Source organism: Stegodyphus dumicola, chromosome 10 (assembly GCF_044657685.1).
Source record: "Stegodyphus dumicola isolate Sdum_Otavi_A_Nest chromosome 10, ASM4465768v1".
NCBI lineage: Eukaryota > Metazoa > Arthropoda > Arachnida > Araneae > Eresidae > Stegodyphus > Stegodyphus dumicola.
In genome coordinates this window covers 59,425,552-59,450,829 of record NC_140777.1, presented here as the reverse complement: position 1 = coordinate 59,450,829, position 25,278 = coordinate 59,425,552, and the positions used below count along the sequence as shown (strand labels likewise).

The 25,278-nt window shown below is 31.7% G+C and overlaps 1 protein-coding gene and 1 long non-coding RNA gene across 5 annotated transcripts in view; one reads left to right on the top strand and one right to left on the bottom strand.

The window, feature by feature from the left end:
* The first annotated feature begins 418 nt into the window (after window positions 1-418).
* LOC118179281 (uncharacterized) lies at window positions 419-23,719 on the top strand. Its single transcript, XR_004756415.2, has 3 exons — window positions 419-2,294; window positions 4,189-4,282; window positions 23,008-23,719. It is a non-coding gene; the product is annotated as an uncharacterized LOC118179281 (long non-coding RNA).
* Window positions 4,781-25,278, bottom strand: part of LOC146994973 (uncharacterized) — a 28,399-nt gene continuing 7,901 nt past the window's right edge. For 2 of the 4 annotated variants that reach the window (XM_085824964.1, XM_085824967.1), the window contains exons 2-3: window positions 19,480-19,582; window positions 8,972-9,078 (exon numbers count right to left, since the gene is read on the bottom strand). In XM_085824964.1, the coding sequence (XP_085681090.1) occupies window positions 9,020-9,078; window positions 19,480-19,582 (162 nt within the window). In that variant the 3' untranslated portion in view covers window positions 8,972-9,019. Of the gene's footprint in view, window positions 5,492-8,971; window positions 9,079-19,479; window positions 19,583-19,760; window positions 20,002-25,278 lie in introns of those variants that run through there. The other 2 variants (XM_085824966.1, XM_085824965.1) reach the window with 2 other exon arrangements.

Here is a 25,278-nt window from a genome sequence, read left to right as displayed (position 1 = left end):
CTCTTTTCGTCAAGTACCTGAAGAATTAAAAATCTGTAAACGTAGATAGGAACTTCATAAACGGAAACAAATATACCCGCCATAAGTGATGTTGCCATTCATGCTAATGCGCAAAATATTTGTGAGCCAATGGCTACGTAATAATAAAATAATAACAAATAAATATGGAAAAGTATACAAGGGTTATCTTCCTAAGGAGAGAATGTTTTCGGGGAGGACTTACTAAGAAAACTGGCTCGTATTTGCGTTACACATGGAGAAAATCTTGTGAACCAACGAAAAATATAATTCGTGGGAATAATAAAAATACCAATGCATTAAAGTGGGGGGGGCGGAGAACTAAATACAAAAAACAATTCAATATTCTTTCTTGCGCCATCCCATCTTTTTTTTTTTTTTTTTTAACAAGTCACTAAATGAGGGCGCTTATATAAATGAGGAAAACTGTACGCTCGAACAGTATTTCTAAAACATAAAAAACCGGCGAATATCTTCCGTTTTGAAAACAGCAGTTTCATTTTCAGATGGTTGCTCGCTCGTTATTGAGGTATTGTCGCGAACGTGATAATAGATAATAGAACGTGATAAGCTTAAATTGCGCCGGAGCCCGGCTCCGGTACTTCTTAATTTTTGGGATAAATCATAATTGTAGGCGGAGCGCTGAGGCTCCGGCACTCCTTTTATGTAACTGAACAACAATTTCAGTAGAAAATTTGTCTCGAATTTTTTATTTATTTATTTATTATTTTTTGCAATAAAATTATATTAAAAAATCGCTTATTAAATTTTAGTTTATTCCTTTACATTTTATTTAACTTTAATAGTTTAATTACTTAAGTCTTTAATTATTTAAATAAATAATAATTAGTTTTTATTTATTTAAATAATAATTATTAATTAAATAATAATCGATAAATATTAATTATTAATATTGGTTAAATAATTAATAATTACTTTGATCATAATTAACTATTTAATTTTTAAATTATTAATGATTTTAATAGTCATTTTATTCATTTATTTACTTTTGTTCCTCATTGCTGACGGTCTTCCATAGGGCCCTGGTCTTTCTAATTTTAGAAATTAAGCCCTGGATAACCCATACATGCTTGTTCACGCACACACAGATTTACACTCTTTATATTTAAGGGTCAACTCGCCAAACAATATCCATCGGGTATAGAAATGTATATATTGGATATTTGCTAGAAAGCGGCTGAGCTGAACTAACATAGTTCGATGTGGGTTCGGTATCAAACGAATAGGCAGTCTGCGTGTGTGTTTCTGTGGTTTTCTTCGTATATGAAGTGGGTATGAAACAATTTTTATTAGAGACTCCTTCACGACTGCAGTCTTCATGTGCTTTGCCCAAACTGACGAAATTACGGATTTCTGTTGTTGAGTAAAGTTTCTTACTTCTTATAAAATGCCTATTTTTTATTATTATTTGCAACCAGAATAGTGTCTTTCAGACATTAAGATAGCCGAACAAGTGTTTTCTCCAATTCATAAAGACACCAGACAGTTGGCGACTTTTGAGGATGGTGCGAATAATCAAAAATTCCTCAAAAGGGTAAAAGTACTTCTGAATTAAAACATGTCATAACTGTTGGAATAGGTGATACTACCGCGTGTGCACATGCATAATGGATTGAACTAATAAGGAAAGATTGCGTAAGTTTTTATACCGCGCCCAAGGATTTATTGATATAATCAATGTTCTATTTTTAATTAGTTTGTTTTTTTGAATTTTTTAAAAAATGGATGTGTAGTTTTTCATCTCTTGTAATAACCTCTTTGTTATAACTTGTGCACAGATTAAAGTTTTAAAAAGCTGATCCTCAGGGCTTAATTTCTAAAATTAGAAGTGCTAGAGCCCTATGGAAGACCGTCAGCAAAGAGGAACAAAAGTAAATAAATAAATAAAATGACTATTAAAATCATTAATAATTAAAAAATTAAATAGTTAATTATTCTTTAATTAATTTTAATAATTAGTGATGGTCAATTATTATTTAAATAGTGATTATTATTTAATTAAATAAAATTATTTAATTATTATTATTAAAATAGTTAAAGAGTTAAAGATAAACGTAATTAAATAATTTTATAAATAAATAAATCTGCTACGTAAACGCCAGAGCCTTCTGATTTAGGGCTCCGGTGCGCTCCGACTAGAATTATGATTTATCCCAAAAACTAAGAAGTACCGGAGCCGGCCTCTGGTGCGCTCCGGCGCAATTTAAGCTCTGGGTATTTTTGGATACATCTGAATGAAGAACCCGATGATTCAGGTAAGTGCTGTGTTACTGTTGGAATGCTTTCCGCATTAATTAATATTGTCTATTGATAATTGACGCAATAATAACTACCACTCTCAACCAAGAAATTAATTTTCGTTTTGGATCAATCAAGTAATTTTTATACTTTACACAAGTATAATTTCATATTATGCCATTATCACTTTTATTTTCTCAATTCCTATTCCCACCCTCTTACTCATAAACTTTTTGTTTTTTGTAGTTGTGCATTTGGTTAACTTCATTACCTGCCCTATTTTAGTTTCTCAATTATTCACTAGATGGCGGCACTCCATCTATTTCTGCCTTCCCTGGAAAAAAATTTCGCTGACTTTTTTTTAACTCCGTCAGGCCTTTTGGCCCGGATAAGAAATCTCTTATTGTGGACCAGTAACAGAGTCGTAGCTAGGGTTTTCGGCGCCCAGGGACAACTGAAGATTTCGCGCCCCCTACTGCTTGCCAAGGATGGAAAACATTTAATTCTAAAATGCCGTAACATCAGTTTGGCGCCCCTTGGATTCTGCGCCCGGGGACAGATGCCCCCCTCTAGCTACGCTCCTGACCAGTAAGATACAAAAGTATCAAGGTATCTAACCGAAATTCTGTAGCCAAGAAGACCGAAATATAGCTCCCGTTTTGAAATAATAGTAATTTATATTACTTTTTACCAAGTTCCATGAATTCTGATAGTTTATTTCATAATTTTTGAAGAATAGCATTTTAACCAAAACAATACGAAACATTTACATCAAGGATGTATTCCAACTCTTTGTTTAATATTTACTTTTCCTCTATTAACATAGCCTATTGACTCGCGTCGCCATCTTTTGACTTAGATGAAAACCATTGATACATACATTAAATATTTGGTGTAAATAGTAATTTTTTTTTAAGGGGTTATATCTACTAGATAATGATGATAAGAATTATCAGGATTTTGCAGTAATGCTTTTTACTTGTTACTTGTTTTATGCTGTTCACTTGTTCTGCAGAATCGAAGCTTATATATATAGTCGGGGGACTTAGAAACCCTGCATAATCACGTTCGTATCAAAGTATCACTTGAGCCACCAGGGATCACTCATCTTTTAAAAGCACTGGGTGGGTTTTCTCTGTAGACAGTGATTCAAGGGCCCTTTGTAATTTAGAGTCTCTCACAGCTGTGACTTGCATAACTGCATGAATCCATCTCCAAATTTATTGTTTCATAACGTTATCACTAATATTTAGGTAGTGAATGAGTTCTTAAAGTTTTCCAGTACATTGTTTGCAATGTACTAGCCTAATGGTCTCAAACACAAATGCATGCATGTAGAATGCATGACCTGAAAATAGCTGGCGTTAGCCCCCCCCTTTTTTTAAACAAAACGAAAAATGAAACTAAGTTCCTTTTGAATTTAAGAAAATTCTTCTATTTTTTACGAATATTATTAAATGGTTTTGTAAGACAAAATGATTTTAAGCTAAAAAAAATTTTTACCTGTCATTTTTTTTCATTAAAAGTTTTTGAAGAAAAATTTAAGAATTAAATTGTCTTTCTTCTCCTACAATTTTCAATGTGTTTCCCAAATTTTTCTATTGTATTTATTAGAATGTTCTTAATAATTTTAAGGATCGATTTTGCAATTAAGAAATTGTTTCTGAGAAAAAAAAAAAAAAAAAAGTATATTTTTTTGTAAAAACTTTGAAAAAATGTGATCTCATTTACATTTTTATTTTCAATAATATTTTTTTTACCATTATTTTGCAAAACCCATCCTTGTTTTTGTCCCAACTTCACTTAGTATTTAAATTTTGGCCTTGGCTACTAATGTTCAAAACTAAATTATGATTAGGAACAGCATGACTTATGAACAACTAGTTAAGTTTATTGCCTTTTATTTTCCAGATATCGAAATGTGATGCTACTAGACTAGCAACATTTGGAAACCAAAGCCAAGTGATGATGTATCAAAACTAGTTGCCATTCAGCATAACGAAATGTAAATATACATATGAACTATTTGTTGCCATTCAGCATAAAAAATATAAATATGAATATTAACAAAATATTAAAGTTAATTTTATAAAATAATTAAACACATGAAAAAATATAAAATACTTGAAATAAAAAATAATTATTTCTCATGCAATAACTGGGCCACTACAAAATAAATGAGTTAATACATAAAAACAGAGTTTGCTGATATTTGCAGTCATTTTTAATTATAATCCTCTTCTTTTACACTGATTTTTAATAAGTTAATGAAACAATTAAAAAATTTCTGAAAACTCCTTTATACCATTTGTTATCGTCAGATCATTTCAAAATTTCTTTTCATTAAGGTATTTTTTTTAGCAAAAAATTGAAAAATAGTTAATTTCACCAATTTTGGGGGTACCAAATCCCCTGAACACCCCCCTCCACACACACACACACAAAAAAAGGGGGGGGGCAGTCTAAATATTTATCAGAACATACAAACAAAATAATAATAATATATGGAAAGGAAAAAATTCAAATTTATTATCAACAGGAAATCTAACATTTGACACCTTAAGACATTTTTGTTGGTTACACTTTGTAATTCAAATATACTGACAGCTAAATACTAAATTTTTAGACTGACATTTATAATATATTTAATTAATTAATAAATTACTTTAATTGAAACTTAACATAAAAATTCTGAAGACATTTTAAGTTCCACAGAAAATTTCCAAGTGAGGCAAAACTTCAGAATAAATAACAACTTAGTCTCCTTCTCCTATTTATTGTTTTTTTCAAGGCTGAAAAAATGCACATGTTTATAGGTAAATAATAATAAACTTCATTTCTTATTATAGTTTGATACTCGATGGCGTTTCAATTCTTATATAGCTTGTAGCCTTGGACAGAAATTATTTTTATAACAGATTATAGATGCTGATCTGTTCATCAAGTTCTTTTCTTATTAGTTTTCAACTGAAAAAGGCATTCACATTATTTGTATATTCTCAAATAAAATACCCACTTGTGGCTAAGGTGTTATGACTGCTAATACTGGTAGTTCAACCTGGTTTGAATTTTAACTTAAGTGAACAGGCTGGCTTCATGGTTAGTTTTGCTCATGTGTACATGAATATGAGCCACTTTCCCTCAGAAAATCCTCCACAAAGACATCCCTTCCTTTAGGCAGATAGCCTTTGCAGCTTCCCCATATTCAAACAACCTAACAAAATAAAATGAGTATTTTTATTGTTCTCATCTATTATTTGGCAAGTATGAATGAAATTTAATCAAATCTGTATCTTCAAATCTTTGAATAAGATTTATATTACATCATAAACTATTTAGCTCCATTTATAGATATTCTGGTGCGTTATTCATGTTGTTTTTGATTGTTATTTAAATAGTATAAATTCAGGCTTCAAATAATCCAAATCTTGAAATTTTTGCAACAAATATGTAGCTGAACTGTCTCTGAATATAATTGCTTGTGTCCTGCCAGTTTTGTAACAACAGTATTATGCAAGACACTATTTAAGAGCAGCATGCCACTGAATAGGCTAGTGGGACTAGATAGTTTTACATCTTTTTAGACATTAACATTTTCAAGTATATTTTTATTCTTTTGAAACTGCACACTATTTTATTGCTGTCGGATTTATGCTCAAATGAGAAAAGGTTTATATGAAAATAGGCAAGCAGGGTTTCATATGTTCTTTTAGTTACTTTAGACGTGCTATAATCAATCTACTAGTGATAGACCACAAGAATTTTTTATTTTCTTACGATTCTTACACAACATTTTAGTTTGTCTTTATGAATGTTCTCGTGTTACATGAAAGAATTTGAAGAAAAGTGTACTGATGTAGTAATTTTAAGTTTAAATTAGAGACGCAAGGAGTACAGAAAGCTGGCCTCTATATAGCAAATCATTCCGCTTCATCATGCAACACGTGAAGTCCTTTTACTAAAAGGTGCTGATCAATTGTCACTACCAAAATTCTAAAATTTTGATCCCCTCCATGTTTAATTTATCAGATAATATATTTTCAAACAAAATAAAAAATAATTACAAAAAAAATTCTTTCTATATGCTCTCATTTCTAGAAATATGAAACACAGCTGTCATTCCGAAGTGGAATGATATAAAATTTCAAAATGATATATAAACCAAAAAGAAATTTATTTTGGTAGCTTTGTGTGCTTTTAGAGACAAAAATATTTTAATTAGTCATTTATTCATTATGACATCCATCAGATTAATAAATGTTTTCCAGTACCATAAAAAATAATCATTGCATAATTATACTCGTCAGTCTTCGCATTCAAAATATCAGGTTTTACGAAAGTTTCCCTTCACCGTAGATATCGCCTGCGCAAACAGTTTGCATTGGCATGTTTATCAAATTTTGTCAAACGATTTTTAGCACTTGAAAGAAAGAGACTTGCTTTAGAACACTTGTGTTGTGAAATTTGTAAACAAATATAGTTATTATTAAGTACTAGGTGTCTGAAATGGAACTATCACGTTACCAGATTAGAACCATCATTTACTTCTAGTTAAGTTGCAAAAAGTCAGCTACAGAATGTCACCAAATCATGTATACGGCTTTACATACTAATGTTGTATCATATGACACTATGAAGGTTTGGTACTGAAAGTTCAAATACAAGGACTATCACATTCAAGAAACAGAGCGTACTGATGTTGATGAGGCCTGCCTGCGAGAACTTGTAGAAGAAGATCAGTATGCAACCACTCGAGAGCTTGCTAAGGAGTTAGACATCAGTGCCATGTCCATTAGTTGCGCTATGAATTGCAAAAGTTTGACGTACTAGTTCAATCACTGGGTGCCGCATGAGCTGACTCAAGCAAATAAAGACAGATGTGTTCGGGCTTGCACTAATCTGCTCGAATATCAACGCAAAGGCAAAATTCTGGACTGGATTGCCACTTGTGATGAAAAGTGGTTTGACTTCAACAACACAGGCCGAAAAAAGAGTTGATTTGCGGCCGGTACACCAGTCAGCAGATTCACAAAACTCAGTTTTGACTAATATAAAGATCATGCTTTGTATTTGGTGGGGTTGCTGTGGTATTATCCTCAAACAGTATCTGGAAAAAGGTAAAAACCCTCAACAGTGGCGTGTACAGACAGATGTTGTCCACGTTGACACTACTATCAAGAAAAAATGTCGAACTGAGCTCGTGCGCAAAAAGGTAATGTTCTATCAACATAATGCAAGCGCATGTGTCTGCATTCACCAGTTAGACTCGAATGGGATTTTTTGTCACACCCACCATATAGCCTCAACATCGCTCCTTCGGACGTCTACCTTTTTTTCATACCTGCAGCTACATATTGCTGGTGCTATCTTCCATTCTGCATAGGAAGTATGAAATGAGGTTGATCTGTTTTTGGACTAGTGGCTACCAAGTTTCTGGGACAGAAAGTTATGAAATTGTTGGCAGGAAAACATGGATCTGGGTGGAAACCAGACTAAAGATACTGTTTTCATGTTTTTTCTAACTTATTAAGAATATTTTTTGGCAGAAAACTTTCGTTACAAACAGATATAATAAACTCTGTCATGAAGACCACCTTTTCCGAAAGTAACTAATATTTCTAAAAACATAAGCTAAACATTAGGATTGAATTTTGCCTTTCTAAAATGACCATTTCCACTGTCAGTAGCTGATCGTCTTAGAAAGATTTTATAATTTTTCTTCAAATTTAGTTCCCTTTGGTGAAAACCATGCCATAGCCACAGTATTGCTAATGATCCATTAGAGCATCTTTTGACAATTAAATCTTTTAATTTTTATTTTCAGCAGTTATTGTTTGATATTTGCATTTGAAATGGTATCAAACCGATTATTATTACCTGCAGATTATCTCAGCTTTTATATTCCTCTATTAGTTGATGACAAGTTGTACCACGTTGCTGCTATTTCTCTATTTTACTGACCCCTATATATATTCTGTTGTTTAAGTATGAATACCACTGTTAGGATTCAAATTAACATGAAAATAATAAAAATGCTATCTACACCTCCTCAACAAAAGAGAGAACATTGGCAAGGAGAAAAATTACAGTGTCTAGCATTGTTAATTATCATAGGAATGGCACAAGAAAACATACAGCTGGAAACCACAACCAAATCAAAATTGCGGCAAATAAAAAACTGTCACCAAGTTTGGCGCTAACCCCGATAATGGAATATTAACCATATTTGGCGATATGTCCAGGTTAGATGATATGTATCAAGAAAAGTACTACATTTATGTAACAAGTATTGTAAATTAAATTTATATATTTGAAGTGCTTTTTATAAATAATAATGAACAAATCCTAATTTTTATATTTTTATCAAACTACATAGACCTCCTTGATTCTCTAAATGAAATGACCAGTCTTAAAAAGAAAAGTAAACATCATAATTGAGTTTTCAACATCAAATATGTAAGAAATGCTCAAAAATAAAAAAATTTGTGACATTGTAATATATGTATGTTGCATGTTATTTACTCCAAATTGAGTATGGTATGGATTTTAAAGGCACTTATTTTTTATTTTATTTTTCATTATACATACACACATATATCTATATATATTTTTAAAAAAAAGTTTTAAATTCAGAACAATGTTACCGTTGAAAGTGTAATCAGTTCTTATGTACAGAAGGAAAAACAAAACTTCATTTTTAACATTACATTTCATCCTTTATTTAACTTAAATCAATAGAATTTTACATTTTTGTACTGTGATTTACAGTTGTCTTCAGCATTTCTTTGATAATATAAAAACCTTAAAAAAAATAATAATGAATAAATAAATAAAATAAATAATCAAGTTCATTAATTTACAAACACAGGTTCATAAAATCAAAAAAAGTAGAATACCCCCTCAAAAAAATCACACAAATAATTGATGAATTCTAAAGCAATCTGGTACATGGATATACTTCATGCTATACAAATAAACACATAGGAAAAAATACTGTGCTGTGATGCCATCTCCTAGCATGGTAAGCATTTGTACAATTACTGCCTCAGTGACACAGAAGCTGATGAAAGAAACTAAATAAAGCCTGTGGTTTTAAAAAAAAAACAAACATAATAACAAAATAAATATATACTTTGGCTTTTCATATACAGTTAAAAGTTGTTAATTCGGACACCCATAATCAGGAATGATCTATAATCCGGACCTCAAAGCTACAAACTTTCTGCGCATAAGGCCTTTACGGCTGCGAATATGCTTGTGCGCGTGCACAAAATATGTTTACGAGAGCACGTTTAATGTATAACGGACGGTATAAGCTAGGCTAAAATTATCTACTTATCTATTTCAGTTAATGTTGCAGATTGCATTGTTCCTTAATCTTCGAATTGGATTCGGCTTATTATTTTTTGCAGACTGTTGGAGCAATTTTATAAAAGTAAGCTTGAACTTTCGATTATGTCAAATAGAATTTCTGATATATATTTATTAATATGCAAAGGATCTACAAAGCGAAAGTATATTTCGAAGTTCATTAAACAAAAAGTGGAACTGCTGCAAAAAATGGATAAAGGCATATCCTTTGTTTATCTAAACTTTGTTTATTTTTAACGCCGCAGTGCGCGATGAATTGGAAGTTGATCTGTCAGCACTATCCTTATCTTCAGGGCAGATGTTTTTATTTTATTTGGCTTATAATTCCTTACTAAATGTAGTATTTCATCTCGATGTACTCCGTCTTTGATATGATTTAAATCAAATTCCTCGTCATTATAATTCGCTTCCGATAGCGAAGAAAGTGACAGAGGTTATTGAAAATGAAAAAATTTCCATTGACAAATTAGTCGGTAGACACAGCAATTATAGGACTTGAACATTTATTTGTAACTGAAGAAGAAATTATGTCTGTTTATAGAATTCAAGAGAATGTATTATCACATAAAAACACGAAGCAACTTAAACAACAACAAAAAAAAAAAAAAAAAAAAGCTTAATATTTATTTGTTTACTTTATTAAACATTGAAAGAAATGTTTAATAAAGTAAACAAATAAATATTAAGCTTTTTTTTTTTTTTTTTTTGTAAATTTTGATACCCTTTAGATGATAATTGTTCTTTATTTCATAAATTACGGTTTCATATTTTTAATTTTATAATTTCTGCATGCCATCTTACCAGATTTAAACTGATGATCTATAAATCCGACAAGTCCGGATTAATGACTTTTGACTGTATATATATACATAAAAAAAAATTGGATCCGTTTTCTGGTATGAATGATGACAGTTTACATTTTTCCTTCAGTATTTATTAATGATACAAGAGGGTGCAACTGAACCATAAAATAGATGGTGTAGTTGTGAGCTTGTCAACACCTTCTACACTGTCCCTGAGGATAAGAATGGGACATCATGTAAAAGACTGAAAGTTCTCACCTACTCTTTCGTTTACCCTTTCCTTTGCTCATTTATTTATTCACCTACCACTTATTTCCCTCATTGTGCATAATTTATAATAAAATTTGTGATGGATGATTAAAATATTAGGATTAGGTATTATTAAAGAGGAATTTATTTGTTTTCTTTATATCTAAAATACTGGAAATGAAAGCTATGAGCAGTTAGAAATAATAAGTAATAATTTTAGAAAGAATCAATAAATTTTGTGCAAAATAAAAAAAGTTACAAAATATAAATCATATAAATAAATTTAATGAACTGAAAAAGCAATTTTTTTACCAATAATCACTAAAAACTACTGAAGAAACATTTTGAAAACAATTACTTAAATCAAGGAACAACCAAGGAAATAATTATGCGGAGCTCTGACCATGTTTTAGAAGTTACTGAACATTATACTAATACTGTCCTTATGAAAAATACTTATATTTACTTAGATCATATAATTAATTATAACCATCAAAATTGTAGATGAACATATTCGGGATTTGCACAAAGTTTTTTCACTTCTAAACAACGCAAAATTAAAAATAAATGCATCAAAATGCAAACTGGCCATAAAGGAACTTTGTTACTGGGGCTCAAAGATGTCTCAAAAAGGAATTGAAATCGATTATTCCAAATTAATTGCAATAAAAAATTACCTGTCACCGAATACAGCAAAAAAGTTGACCTCATCATTAGGCTTGTGTCCTTATTATAGGACTTAGCAAGGATTTTGCACAGATAACCAAACTGCTTTTAAAATTACAGAAAAAGAAGGCCAGATTTATTTGCTCAGCCAAAGCAAACATAGCGTTCGAAAAACTTTAATTGAGTTTTGAAATTTCCTGAAGATGAGACTTAAGAAATTGCCACATGCATCAGATTATGTGCAGCTGGCACAGCACTTATGTAAAATGAACAGCTCATAACTTATTTCAGTAAATCCAATGCAAAGGAAATATACGAACATGGAAAGTGAAAAGTTAGCAGTTCTTTTAGTGGTACAAAAATTTTCAGTGTATTTTGGGAAAGCACCTACTAAAATTTATTCAGATTATGCTCTGTCGGTCATTTGTACTTTGGGATGAATTTACCACCGAAACTCAATAAAATGGGCCCTTAAACTCCAAGGACATAACTTTATAATTAAGCATACTTCCAGGAAAGAAAACATCGTCTTTGATGCTTTACCTCAGCAATTCTCAAATGGTGGTACGCATGAGAAAAATAGGTGCTGTGCACAGAAACAAAGTATTTTTAACTGTTAAATTCAAAAATTAAATACCCCCAAATCCTGTTTATGTATTTTCTTTAACACTTGTAAATTTATGCAATTTGAGCTGTGTTTAAGGTCAATAGGCACCCAGAGACTTTAGCAAAATAATCCATTTTTATTTTCACAAATATTCTTTTAACCATACACATAACAAAATTTGTCATAAATGATTTTTTTAAAGGGAGTAATAGAAATGGATGTTGTATTTAATAGGAAATAAAAATAAGTTTATATAAAAAGATAACAGTACATAATTAATTCTTTTAGAGTTGAATGATTTATTAGCATGTCTACACTTCATGTCGCCACTATTCCCGGGGTCATATTGCTCTATTTTCAACTACAATAATTTTTTTATGTCGTTTGTCTTCTTGTTGCTTGGTATTCCTTACTTTTCTACGCAATTTGAGAATATCTTCGTTTGATTTTGAAGAACTCGTAATATACTGTGCATTTAAATATTTGTGAAAAAATAATGAAACAAAGCTACATTTTTCAAAATGGAAAAATGGCTAAGATTGACTAAGCGGAAAAGTGATGATTCACAGGTGATTAATCCAGGACAATCTACTAATACTAAGAATATTGAAAAGAAAAGAAAAATTTCTTATAGAAAATATGATGAAAGTTATTTATCATTTCGGTTTATTTGGAAGGGAGATGAAAAGGACTCTCAACCTCAATGTGTTGTTTGTGGTGAACTATTATCCAACAAAGTATAAAACAATTATTTCTTAAAAGACAACTTGAATCTAAGCATGGCAATTTAAAGGATACTCTGAAGAATAGTTTAAGAGGAAATTGTCGGAGTTAAAAAATAGTACACAAGTAACGAAAGATTTTGTTGCTTCAAGTGAAAAAGCTTTGAAAGCTAGTTACCTAGTAAGCATAAGAATTGCCAAGACTGGGCACACTCAAACTATTGGAGAAAACCTTACATTATCAGCAGCTAAAGATATTGCTTTAACATTATTCAATGAAAAACTGCTAATGAACTTTATAATATTGCATTGTCAAATGATACACTATGTCAAAGAATTCAAGAAATAGCAAATTTCATAAAAAAGACACTTATTCAAAAAATAAAACACAATGAGTATTTTGCAATGCAATTGAATGGAAGTACTGATGCAACAAACTTTGTTCAATTATTAGTTTACATACATTTTGAAGAAGATAAAGGAATTGCCGAAGAGTATTTTTTTTTTTTTTTCTCTCTTTGAATCTCTTCACAGTAGAGGAACTGCAAATGAAATTTTCAAAGTAATTTACAATTTTATGTCTGAAAATGACATTCTTTGGAATAATTGCATTGCCATATGCAGTGACAGAGCTCAAGTTTAACAGGAAAATATTTTAGTGTTATTTCTCAAATAAAGAAAGTCTCTAATTCAGAAGTCAAACAACAAAAATCAGCGTTATATTCACAAAATTTTCACAGGACTAGTTTCGATGGTTTTACCGAACCATCATCTTCAGCTGCAAAACCGCAAATGAACAAGATAGGAAATAATGATTAGATAAGATAAGAAAGCCTGGACAAGAATAAGCAAGTGGTGCCATCTGTTGGCGAAACCAGAACTAAAACATAATTTCTCTAAAAGCCGAAGGCAAATTTGGATTGGAATTAGGATCGTTAACTAGAACAGAAAGATTTTTATGAATGTGAAATGCCTCTAGAAAATCCAGTTCTCCAATGGAAGATGTTTTTTGAATAATTTTGGCAGCAGAAAAATTGAAAGTGTGATTTTCGGACCAACAATGTTGAGCAACAGAAGACTTCTGTGTTTCCTTTTTTCTAACATATGCCTCATGTTCTTTGACGCGAAATTTTAAGGCTCTCTTAGTTTGACCAATGTAAATTAAACCACACTGGCAAGGAATCCTATAAATACCCCAGGAATTCATATCCGGAATGGTGTCCTTGAGTATAGAAGTTGGAATTTTATTGATGGGAGAATAAACAACCCGAAAGTTAAATTTCTGCAAAATATGTGCAACTTTATAGCTAATTGATGGAAAGAAGAGAATGACAACAGAATTTTTGTAATCTCCTAAAATAAGAGTGTGGCTTTTAGTGTGTTGAGATGACAATTTTTTAACTGCTTGATTAATAATGTTGGGTGAAAAGCCCCTGTCAATAGCTATTGCTTTTAAATAATTTAGTTCTTCATCAAGGGCTAGTTTGGAGGAGCAAACTTGAAGAGCACGGAAAACATAGGAATAAAATGAAGCTAACTTTTGTTTAGTCGGATGACATGATTTAAAGTGTGGTGGAAGGCAAACCGATGAAGGTTTACGGTAAACTGTAGTACTGAAGTTGGATGTGTTACGTGTGACCAGAATGTCGAGAAACGGAAGAGAATTGCAAGTCTCAAGTTCAAAAGTGAACTGAATAGCAGGATCAATAGAATTCATTGTTGAAAGAACTTTTATTTAAATCATCTTTATTACCTTCAAACAGGGTAAAAGTATCGTCTACGTAGCGGAACCATGCCGGGAAGTTTAAAATTTCAAACAATTTTGATTCATAATAATGCATATAGATATCAGCCAGGATGGGACTGAGGGGGCTTCCCATAGCTAATTATAACTAATCCCTCAGTTTGCTTGTAATATTTATTTTGGAAAACAAAATGTGTTTGTTTCAAACAACCTGTAAACCCTCGATTCCAAAGATTTTGGCACCTATCGAAAAAGCTTTCAAGTTCAGTAAAGTTTCAGATTCACAGAAAGAAATGATTAGGCATCTTATCATTTCACAAAGGTGGCCAGATAGTCGTCATGGATAAGAACACTTACATCGATGGTGTCACTAAACTCTTAAACGAAGGACCCTATAATCCGATCCCTAAAGATCCTTCACCTTCGGACTTATCCAAAATAAAAACTGCGATCAAATCTTCGCAAATCATTTCAAGCAACTTAAAACATTCGCTTATCCCATCTGTTGCGAATTGTGCCAGATTATATGCTCTTCCCAAAATTCATAAAAGTGGTATTCCTTTCCGCCCTATTGTATCAAATTTAGGTACTGCCTCGTATCCATTAGCTAAATATTTAGTTTCTAGATTTTCCACTCTATTAGACAATAACATTTACACCATAAAAAATTCAATAGAGTTTGTAAAAAAGGTTAAAAACATTTCTCCTAGTAATTTACTCATGGTTTCTTTTGATGTAAAATCATTATTCACCAATGTCCCAGTGGAGGGTGCATTAAGATGTCTAGAAACCAGACTTCGCGAATTTTATTTCTCTTGCATCGAAATTGATGAGCTAATTTCTCTCACTCAACTTTGTTTGAAACAAACACATTTTGTTTTCCAAAATAAATATTACAAGCAAACTGAGGGATTAGTTATAATTAGCTATGGGAAGCCCCCTCAGTCCCATCCTGGCTGATATCTACATGCATTATTATGAATCAAAATTGTTTGAAATTTTAAACTTCCCGGCATGGTTCCGCTACGTAGACGATACTTTTACCCTGTTTGAAGGTAATAAAGATGATTTAAATAAAAGTTCTTTCAACAATGAATTCTATTGATCCTGCTATTCAGTTCACTTTTGAACTTGAGACTTGCAATTCTCTTCCGTTTCTCGACATTCTGGTCACACGTAACACATCCAACTTCAGTACTACAGTTTACCGTAAACCTTCATCGGTTTGCCTTCCACCACACTTTAAATCATGTCATCCGACTAAACAAAAGTTAGCTTCATTTTATTCCTATGTTTTCCGTGCTCTTCAAGTTTGCTCCTCCAAACTAGCCCTTGATGAAGAACTAAATTATTTAAAAGCAATAGCTATTGACAGGGGCTTTTCACCCAACATTATTAATCAAGCAGTTAAAAAATTGTCATCTCAACACACTAAAAGCCACACTCTTATTTTAGGAGATTACAAAAATTCTGTTGTCATTCTCTTCTTTCCATCAATTAGCTATAAAGTTGCACATATTTTGCAGAAATTTAACTTTCGGGTTGTTTATTCTCCCATCAATAAAATTCCAACTTCTATACTCAAGGACACCATTCCGGATATGAATTCCTGGGGTATTTATAGGATTCCTTGCCAGTGTGGTTTAATTTACATTGGTCAAACTAAGAGAGCCTTAAAATTTCGCGTCAAAGAACATGAGGCATATGTTAGAAAAAAGGAAACACAGAAGTCTTCTGTTGCTCAACATTGTTGGTCCGAAAATCACACTTTCAATTTTTCTGCTGCCAAAATTATTCAAAAAACATCTTCCATTGGAGAACTGGATTTTCTAGAGGCATTTCACATTCATAAAAATCTTTCTGTTCTAGTTAACGATCCTAATTCCAATCCAAATTTGCCTTCGGCTTTTAGAGAAATTATGTTTTAGTTCTGGTTTCGCCAACAGATGGCGCCACTTGCTTATTCTTGTCCAGGCTTTCTTATCTTATCTAATCATTATTTCCTATCTTGTTCATTTGCGGTTTTGCAGCTGAAGATGATGGTTCGGTAAAACCATCGAAACTAGTCCTGTGAAAATTTTGTGAATATAACGCTGATTTTTGTTGTTTGACTTCTGAATTAGTATTTATTCGGCCTGTTATTGTGTCTTAAAGAAAGTCTCGCCTGAAACTAAATTTACTCACTGCTCCATTCATCATGAAGCTGTAATAGCCAAAACAATTCCTGAAAAACTTGAAAATTGTTTTGAATGGAGCTGTGAAAATTGTTAATTTAATAAAAGCTGAGCTTTAAATTCAAAAATATTTACGATTTTAAACCAAGAGAATGGGAAGTGAACATGAAATGTTTTTGTTACATTCCAAAGTAATGTGGTTATCCTGAGGCAAAGTTTCAATCATGTTTTTGAGCTTCGATGAGAAATTCAAATTTTCCTCTGTCATTCAAAATTTGAATTGCAAACATGTTTATTTAGTGAATCACAGTTGGCTCATTTAGCATAATTAGCTGATATTTTTGGAAAGTTCAAAGAACTAAATTTAAGATTACAAGGACAAAGTGTTAATTTGTTTACCATTAGAGATAAAATGCAATGATATATATATATATATATATATATATATATATAAAAAACTCTTGATTATTATCACAGAATTGGATAATAATATTTTTAACTTTTTACCGTTTTTAGAAAGTTTTCTAATCAAAAATAATTTGAAAAATAAAAGATGAATTAGCATCCGATACTGAAAATCATTGTTTTTCATTGATAAATAATTTCAACATGTATTTTCCCAAAGATTATCCATTTTATTCAAATGCATCTGAAATTTTATATGGTGAAGAGAAAGATTATTTGATAGAAATTTCCTGTGACCGAACTCTAAGTGAAGATTTCAAAAACAACACACTTGTTAATGTTTGGCTGAACTGAAAGAAAGAATTTAAAGGCATTTTAAATAAAGCTATTAAAATTTATTGCCTTCATGCACAACCTATTTGTGCAAACAAAGATTTTCTTCTATGTTATAAGCTATTTTTCCTTCTAGATAGCTGGATGAATAGAAGAGTCATGCTTCTAAATGTTCAGCACTTTATAAAAACAGATGCTGTGATAAATGGTCTATAACTTAGTTCGCAAGTTGCTGATCGTAAAAAGTTGGCTCCAGTTAGGTTTAGTATTTAAAACCTTATCAAGGTCACTAAAAAACATCACAAATACCTAAATTTTGAGGGGGAAAACTGTACAGTTATTAGCATTTTTTTTCACCAACCAGTTATTTCAGTTCTTTATCTCGCTTCTTGTTTCTGTTTCCCTACCAGAACGTAAATGAGGTAGAATGAGATAGCATTTAAAGGAGGGTTTTGGGGTTTATTTTAGAGTGTGTTTTGCCTCTCGAGACCACGTTTTTAGGCTTGAGCCAGCTCAGATAAGATTGTATTATTTGGCTTTGCATTATAGTAACCAATATTTATATTGTTATGCTGGTAACAAATTTTAAGCCAACTTCACATTAATTTGAATTGTGTAATCTTGGACTACTAGATCATTTAATTTAAACTTAAATATGATAGTTATTTTAAGTTATCTCACCACAAGTAACTGGCAGAGTTTGTCACGCATGAGACGTGATCTTCTATTAATAGTCTGATCTAATCAAAGATTAACTTTTAATCTTTTCAGGATTTTGTCAGAATCAGTGATAATTCGCTACAAGTATTAAAAGTCTGGACATTTGTTTGTATTCCCAAAGAAAACCAAACCTTAAGATTGCAAATGAAAGGAACTGTTACATTCATATGGAATTTTCAATTTTGGCAGACGATTTCTTGGAATACCACACAGAGCAGACCAATACACACGAAGTACATGGGAAAATTAATGTGCAGATATAGTTCCATCCTGTGTATATGGGTATATAATCTGATAAAACAGATTCATGAATCCATGGAATTTTTTAAGGATATTCAGATTTTGTTCAGATGTCAAAAATAATACGCTATACACCTCTAGAAGTGGGATCTCTTCAAATGCCAGTAACCAGGAAGATATGAGAGGAATGATCACTAGAAGTTCCATCAAAATGAAGAATACAGTCAAAGTGAATGCATCAAAGATGAGAAAGAAAGTAGCAGCGAATTCCACTAAAATGAAGGGAAGTACCTCAATGGCCCTCTCTGAGATGAAGAATTCCATCACAGCAAATATTACTGAAATTAATGAATACATTGCCACTGTGGAAGAGAAAATTGTGAATCAAATGAATGGCCAATGTTGAGGAAAAAATCAAAACAGAAATTGAGGATGTTATTTAAGAAATTTCTGTTGTCGATGAGAGACCTGAGAAAAAATTCAAAGATTAGAAAAGAAATTTAAGCTCTCGCCATATGATGGGAAATGATCATAGAAAATATACAAAATAGAGACTGAAATGATTTTTCACATGCAAATCAACGGAATCCTTTACCAAAGCCATAAACTTCATTGCTGGTGATTTAGCCCAACCCAAAAGAGAGAGAACATAAAAAAGAAAAGAAATAGAGTTTAATATTTCTGTGAAAATCCAGAACACAAGAGTTACTGAATGCTCCCAAAAATCAGAGCTGAGGATGCCATTTCTGATGAAATATTTATGGATGCCCTCTAATATACAAATACCTCATACTTTTTAATACCTAAGCAATATGAAGAATACCATGTCCCACTAAATTTCCCTTTACTTAGTGAATCAGTGTCAGTTTTATTTTCATTGAATCATTTGTAGTATTTCCTTTATTCATTTATCATTTATCATATTTATATTTCTCCTCAAAATTTGAGGAATATCTATTATGTTTTGTAATCTATAAGATGTATTTGTATAGTTCAAGCAAAAGTGCAAAATTTCCTAACATGATTTAAAAATTAAACTGCTGTTTACATTTTGATACAGCTACTAAGGTGGCAATTTTTGATTTCTTGCCAATATGAGAGCCAAGATTTGACAAATTGTTATTTATTGTTTTGTGGTGGGATAATAAGAAATTCTGAAGAAACTTACCTAATCCAGTACTCATAATAACTCCAATACAAATAGGTATTCCCACAGCAATCTCAGTAGAAGGAAAATAATTGTGAATGAAATATTCTTCAGGTATAAATGGCTACAAAAGAAGGACATGTTAAATAAAATATGAATTTTTTTAGAACAAAATAATTACACATACAGAAAAACTATTCCCTACATAATGTAGTGAAGATTTAAAGAAATCTCGCCATTTTTTTGAACGAATTTTTTGCCATTTTTTTTTTTTTTGAATTTTTTTTTTAGTCAAAACTTACAGAATAACTGAAAAACATTTTTAATCACGTGCATCATCTGTGGATATTCTTTGCATGCGGTTTCTTTAGATTTCTCAGTGGAAATATGTTGGTAGCATAGCAACACAAATAGGTTACAATAATTATATTATTGAGTCATTTCCTAGATTGTGGTACAGTCAAAAGTCTTTAATCCGGACTTGTTGGGACTTCAGTGATTCCGGATTATAGATCATCAGTTTAAATCTGGTAAGATGGCATGCTGAAATTATAAAATTCAAAATATGAAACCGTAATTTATGAAATAAAGAGCAATTATGATCTAAAGGGTATCAAAATTTACAAAAAAAGCTTAATATTTATTTGTTTACTTTATTAAACATTTCTTTCAATGTGCGCATGCGTAAAGCATACATTATGCATAGTCGAAATTAGAAAATTGCAACCAGAAAACTGTTTGATGTGTATTCGTGATATTTATAATGACGAGGAATTTGATTTAAATCATATCAAAGACGGAGTACATCGAGATGAAATACTACATTTAGTACGGAATTATAAGCCGAACAAAATAAAAACATCTGCCCTGAAGTTAAGGAAAGTGCTGACATATCAACTCCCAGTTCATTGTGCGCTGCAACATCCCCCCCCCCTGTAGAGCAGCGTGAAATTGATAAACAGATTTCGGAATGGTTAGAGAAACAAAGGATATGATTTTATCCCTTTTTTGCAGCGATTCCACTTTTTTTTTTTTTTATGGACATCGAAACATGCTTTCACTTTGTAGATCCTTTGGCAGCTCTAGAAATGGAAATTCTTTTTGACATAATCAAAAGTTCAAACTTACATTTATAAAATTGCTCTAGCAGTCTGCAAAAAATAATACATCAGATCCAATTAGAAGATTAAGGAACAACACAATCTGCAACATTAACTGAAATAGATAATTAGATAATTTTAGCCTAGCTTATACTGTCCGTGATACATTAAACGCACATGCATAATACAGTCAAAAGTCGTTAATTCGGACACCCATAATCCGGACCTCAAAGCTTCAAACTTTCTGCGCATGCGTCACGTTGATGCGAAGGCCTTTACGGCTGAGAATATCCTTGTGCGCGTGTGCAAAATACATTTATGAGTGTGCATTTAACGTATAACGGACGGAGCTTATTTAATTATCTATTTCAGTTAATGTTGCAGATTGTGTTGTTTCTTAATCTTCGAATTGGATCCGGCTTATTATTTTTTGCAGACTGTTAGAGCAATTTTATAAAAGTAAGCTTGAACTTTCGATTATGTCAAATAGAATTTCTGATATATATTTATTAATATGTAAATGATCTACAAAGCGAAAGTATGTTTCGAAGTTCATTAAGCAAAAAGTGGAATTGCTACAAAAAATGGATAAAGGCATATCCTTTGTTTATCTAAACTTTAACGTTTGTTTATCTTTAACGCCGAGCAATGAATTGGAAGTTGATCTGTCAGCACTATCCTTATCTTCAGAGCAGATGTTTTCATTTTATTTGGCTTATAATTCCTTATTAAATGTAGTATTTCATCTCGATGTACTCCATCTTTGAATCAAATTCCTCGTCATTATAATTCGCTTCCTATAGCGAAGAAAGTAACAGAGGTTAATGAAAACGAAAAAATTTCAATTGACAAATTAGTCGGTATTTTCGACACAGCAATTATAGGACTTTAACAGCGGAACTTTGTAACTGAAGAAGAAATTATGTCTGTTTATAGAATTAAAGAGAAAGTATTATCACATAAAACGAAGTAACTTAAACAACTTACATTGAAAGAAATGTTTAATAAAGTAAACAAATAAATATTAAGCTTTTTTAAAAATTTTGATACCCTTTAGATCATAATTGTTCTTTATTTCATAAATTACGGTTTCATATTTTTAATTTTATAATTTCTGCATGCCATCTTACCAGATTTAAACTGATGATCTATAATCCGGAATCACCGAAGTCCCGACGAGTCTGGATTAACGACTTTTGACTGTATGCATATGCGTAAACGCATGCGCAGAAAGTTTGTAGCTTTGAGGTCCAGATTATAGATCATTCCAGATTATGGACGTCCGGATTAAAGACTTTTGACTGTATATTGTAAGCGTAGCTTATTATAATCAAAACAAAGATGCTGCCAAGCTTTAATGTGCACAAAAGATTGTTGCCTATTGGTGTAGAATTTTTTTTTTCTGCTACTAGAACATATTTTAAAACAAATACTGCTGCAAGTTTTGTAAAATTTTAAGGCAATGAAAGAATATTAATTAACTTTTAGAATAGATAAGATTATTCTAAAGCAACTTCAATTATAAAAATTCAGAACTATATAATAAATTGAAAGAAGTCCTTGAAAGTATTTTCGGTCGAGTTTATTTATATACATACAATTTTCAATTTTTCTCACTGTTAAGAAAATATATTTTTATTTCAGGGAACAACTGTGTAGAATTTTTATGAGATTAAAATTGCTTGTACTCAAGTCCAGGTATTTACATAATGCATAAATTACTTTTTACTTTCTTGTATGAAGTCAGGGAAAAGCACCCTGGGGCTTCAGTGGCTATCAGGCATGCTGGCAGGTGGGACATAGCCGATGTCCTGTATTATCTGACAGCATAGATTCAAATAATAAATAAGAAGCCACAAACTCTCTCCTGTTACACTAGTGTTATGCAACCCGTGCCTAGGGTGAATGACACTGTAGTTATGGTGTAGTGTTAATGCTTCAATGGTGTGGTGTTGAACTCCAATGAAAACGCTAATGATGGAACACCACATGAAAATTTTATTGAACATCCCAAAAAATGGCTACATACAATCAACAAGAGAAAAGCCTAAATCTTTTTCTTAAAATCAAATAATCAAATTCTATACATTTTATGTGCAAGAGCAATACATGGCTCTTGAGCTTGCATGTTTAACATTGACAACAATTTAATTATTTTAATAACAACTATTTTAATAACTATTGAAAATGTATTCGGAAGTTAAATAATAATAATTTTCATCTTATGCTCACGAGACATCCTTGTCCATATTAATCTTCAGTTTCTTCTTCCTTTATGCGACCTTATCACAGTGTCTTAACGGAGCCTCTAGAATGCTAGGCTACTTCTAGAGTATTTTGTCTTATACAGCAACAGGCAATATTGGATAGATCTTTTTACCTTGTACTTTCTTTTATAATTTATATATGGCGGAATATGACAATATAACTAGAAATTCTGCTTTTGCAGGCAAGACCTCTGAGGTAGACATTTCTTCTCAAAACAAGGAAACCCAGAGGAAATCAATTGAAGAAGTAGAAATGACCTCTATTCAAGTCACCCAACATCTGGAGAAAGGAAGGAAGCTATTAAAAGCATGACTGCTTCTCCAGATAAAATCAAAATCAAAAAGGGAATGTCCGGAGCACTAAAATAGAAACATGCCCAAGAACTGAAAATTGCCAAAGGTACTAGGGTTGAAAAACCCAACGAGAAAGGTGAAAAGGGCAGTCTCAAAGAATGGAGCAGAATACAGCCCCGAAGAGACAGACCTGAAGGTTATACCTTCAGGAAGGCTCTTACGGTGGTCAAGATGGCTATACTCATTGAGGGACATCCTGAAAATTGTTTATTGGAGGAACAGGCTACTGGCTTTGAACTTCTGATAACATTGACTATGTTAGGTAAAGAGTTACACCTGACTCTAGTCACGGGTAATTAGACTTTATAAACAAAGTGGGCAACCCAAACAAATGGAGCTAGGAAGCATTGGATTTGGTGAGTTTGGCATAAAATGCTATTTAGCAGAGGTGCCTGATACCTAACAGACTCAATCTCAAGAAAACGAAAGGAAGCATTAATTCATGAAAAATTTCAGATTTCAGTGGATATATCCATTTTGACTATTTTTTTATGTGACATTAGTACATATGGACAGAATAAAGAATTTTTTATTCTAGAACAGACTGTAAAATAAATCTTTTCACAACATCTGTACATAGATATTTATCTTGCATAATTCAATCATTAGCCACAGAACGTTAAAATTTTGTATACAGGACTGCAATAACACTTAGTTGTGCACCTCTCTTCTTTATTGCAAATGGTGGTATCAAATACAATACATATAGAATATAAACATATTTATACCAACCCACCTTACCCGGCCTAAAACTTTTTGTCAAGCCTTTTACTTTCACAATCAGTGGTCGTAGACATGTACTTCCAGTGACAAAATTATTTAAATGATGAAAATATTCATGTTTTGAGAATTTCAAATTAAAAAAAAAAATTAACTTTGAACATACAATGAAATCTAACCTTTAACACAGTTCCTGATTCCTATGCTTAAATCTGGGAAAGTTTTATACTCGTTATGAAAGTTAAAAACACAAGCAGTTTGACCCTGTATTAAAATTGAGCAGGATATTTAATTTAAAAATTTGTAATATTTGATGCAATTTTCAACTTAGGTTAGTCTATATTTTAGGACGCCCCTTGGATTATCACCAAGTTGTTTCATTTATTGCCAAGTTATTTCATTTATGGTAGCCTGAGTAGCTGAATGTTATATGACGTTACTAGTTGTGTGATTGCAGTGAATTTGACTGAGGGGAAATATTTGTAAAGGCTTATTTGTGTTGGATGTTGATTAGGAAGTACGCTTATTTTGTGCTTTACGCCATAAATTGTCTACTGGTGGTACGACTGTTCTGAAGTTTCTGTACACTTTAGAACAATTGGGAAGGAAAGCATTAATTGATTGGTGTTTAAATGAAGATTTAAATGGCTTCATTCATCTCTCAGTAAACTAAGCAACCAGATTTAAGGATTTGGAAACCAGAGCTCATATCAACACTATGGTAGGTATGTAGGGTGTAATAAAAAGGGATTTTCGAAGGAAATGCCATCGATAGTCCACAGAGTATTTTTCATTTTTACTTTTGTGAATTTATGCGGCGACGGCAGTATACAGATGCTAGTTTAGATAATTTTAAATAGTTTTAGGATGCTGTTAAGGAATTCTATGTATTTGACATACCGAAGAAACAGAAATTTTAAAATCATTCCCTTTTGAATTGCGTAGATTATACTACATGCATTTGCATTCTTATGTTATTTCCTTGTTTGATTTAAAATAGTTTATTGAGATTATATAGTTTGGGTTTTACTTATGTTTTGGACACCATTTTACTGGGGAGGGCATTCAACGCTATCAGGAAAGGCGCTAAAAAATCGCCAAGGGGTCCCTTGAAATATATCTTTACTTCAACTTGCTTTAAGATATCGGTTGGTTAAGTTAAATATGAGGAATACCATTTAAATCATATGCAGCAAAAAATGTGCATAATTTAATAGGTTTACAAGGAAGTCATGTACTGTCTGCATCAGTGTTTCTCAATTTAAAAATGAAATTGCACTTTAAAGTAATTTTTTACATAGCATTCAAAATAAAATCTGCAAAATTTTAAATTATTCAGCTTAAAAGCAAAATAAAATTGGTGGCCTTTCTCAGATGAT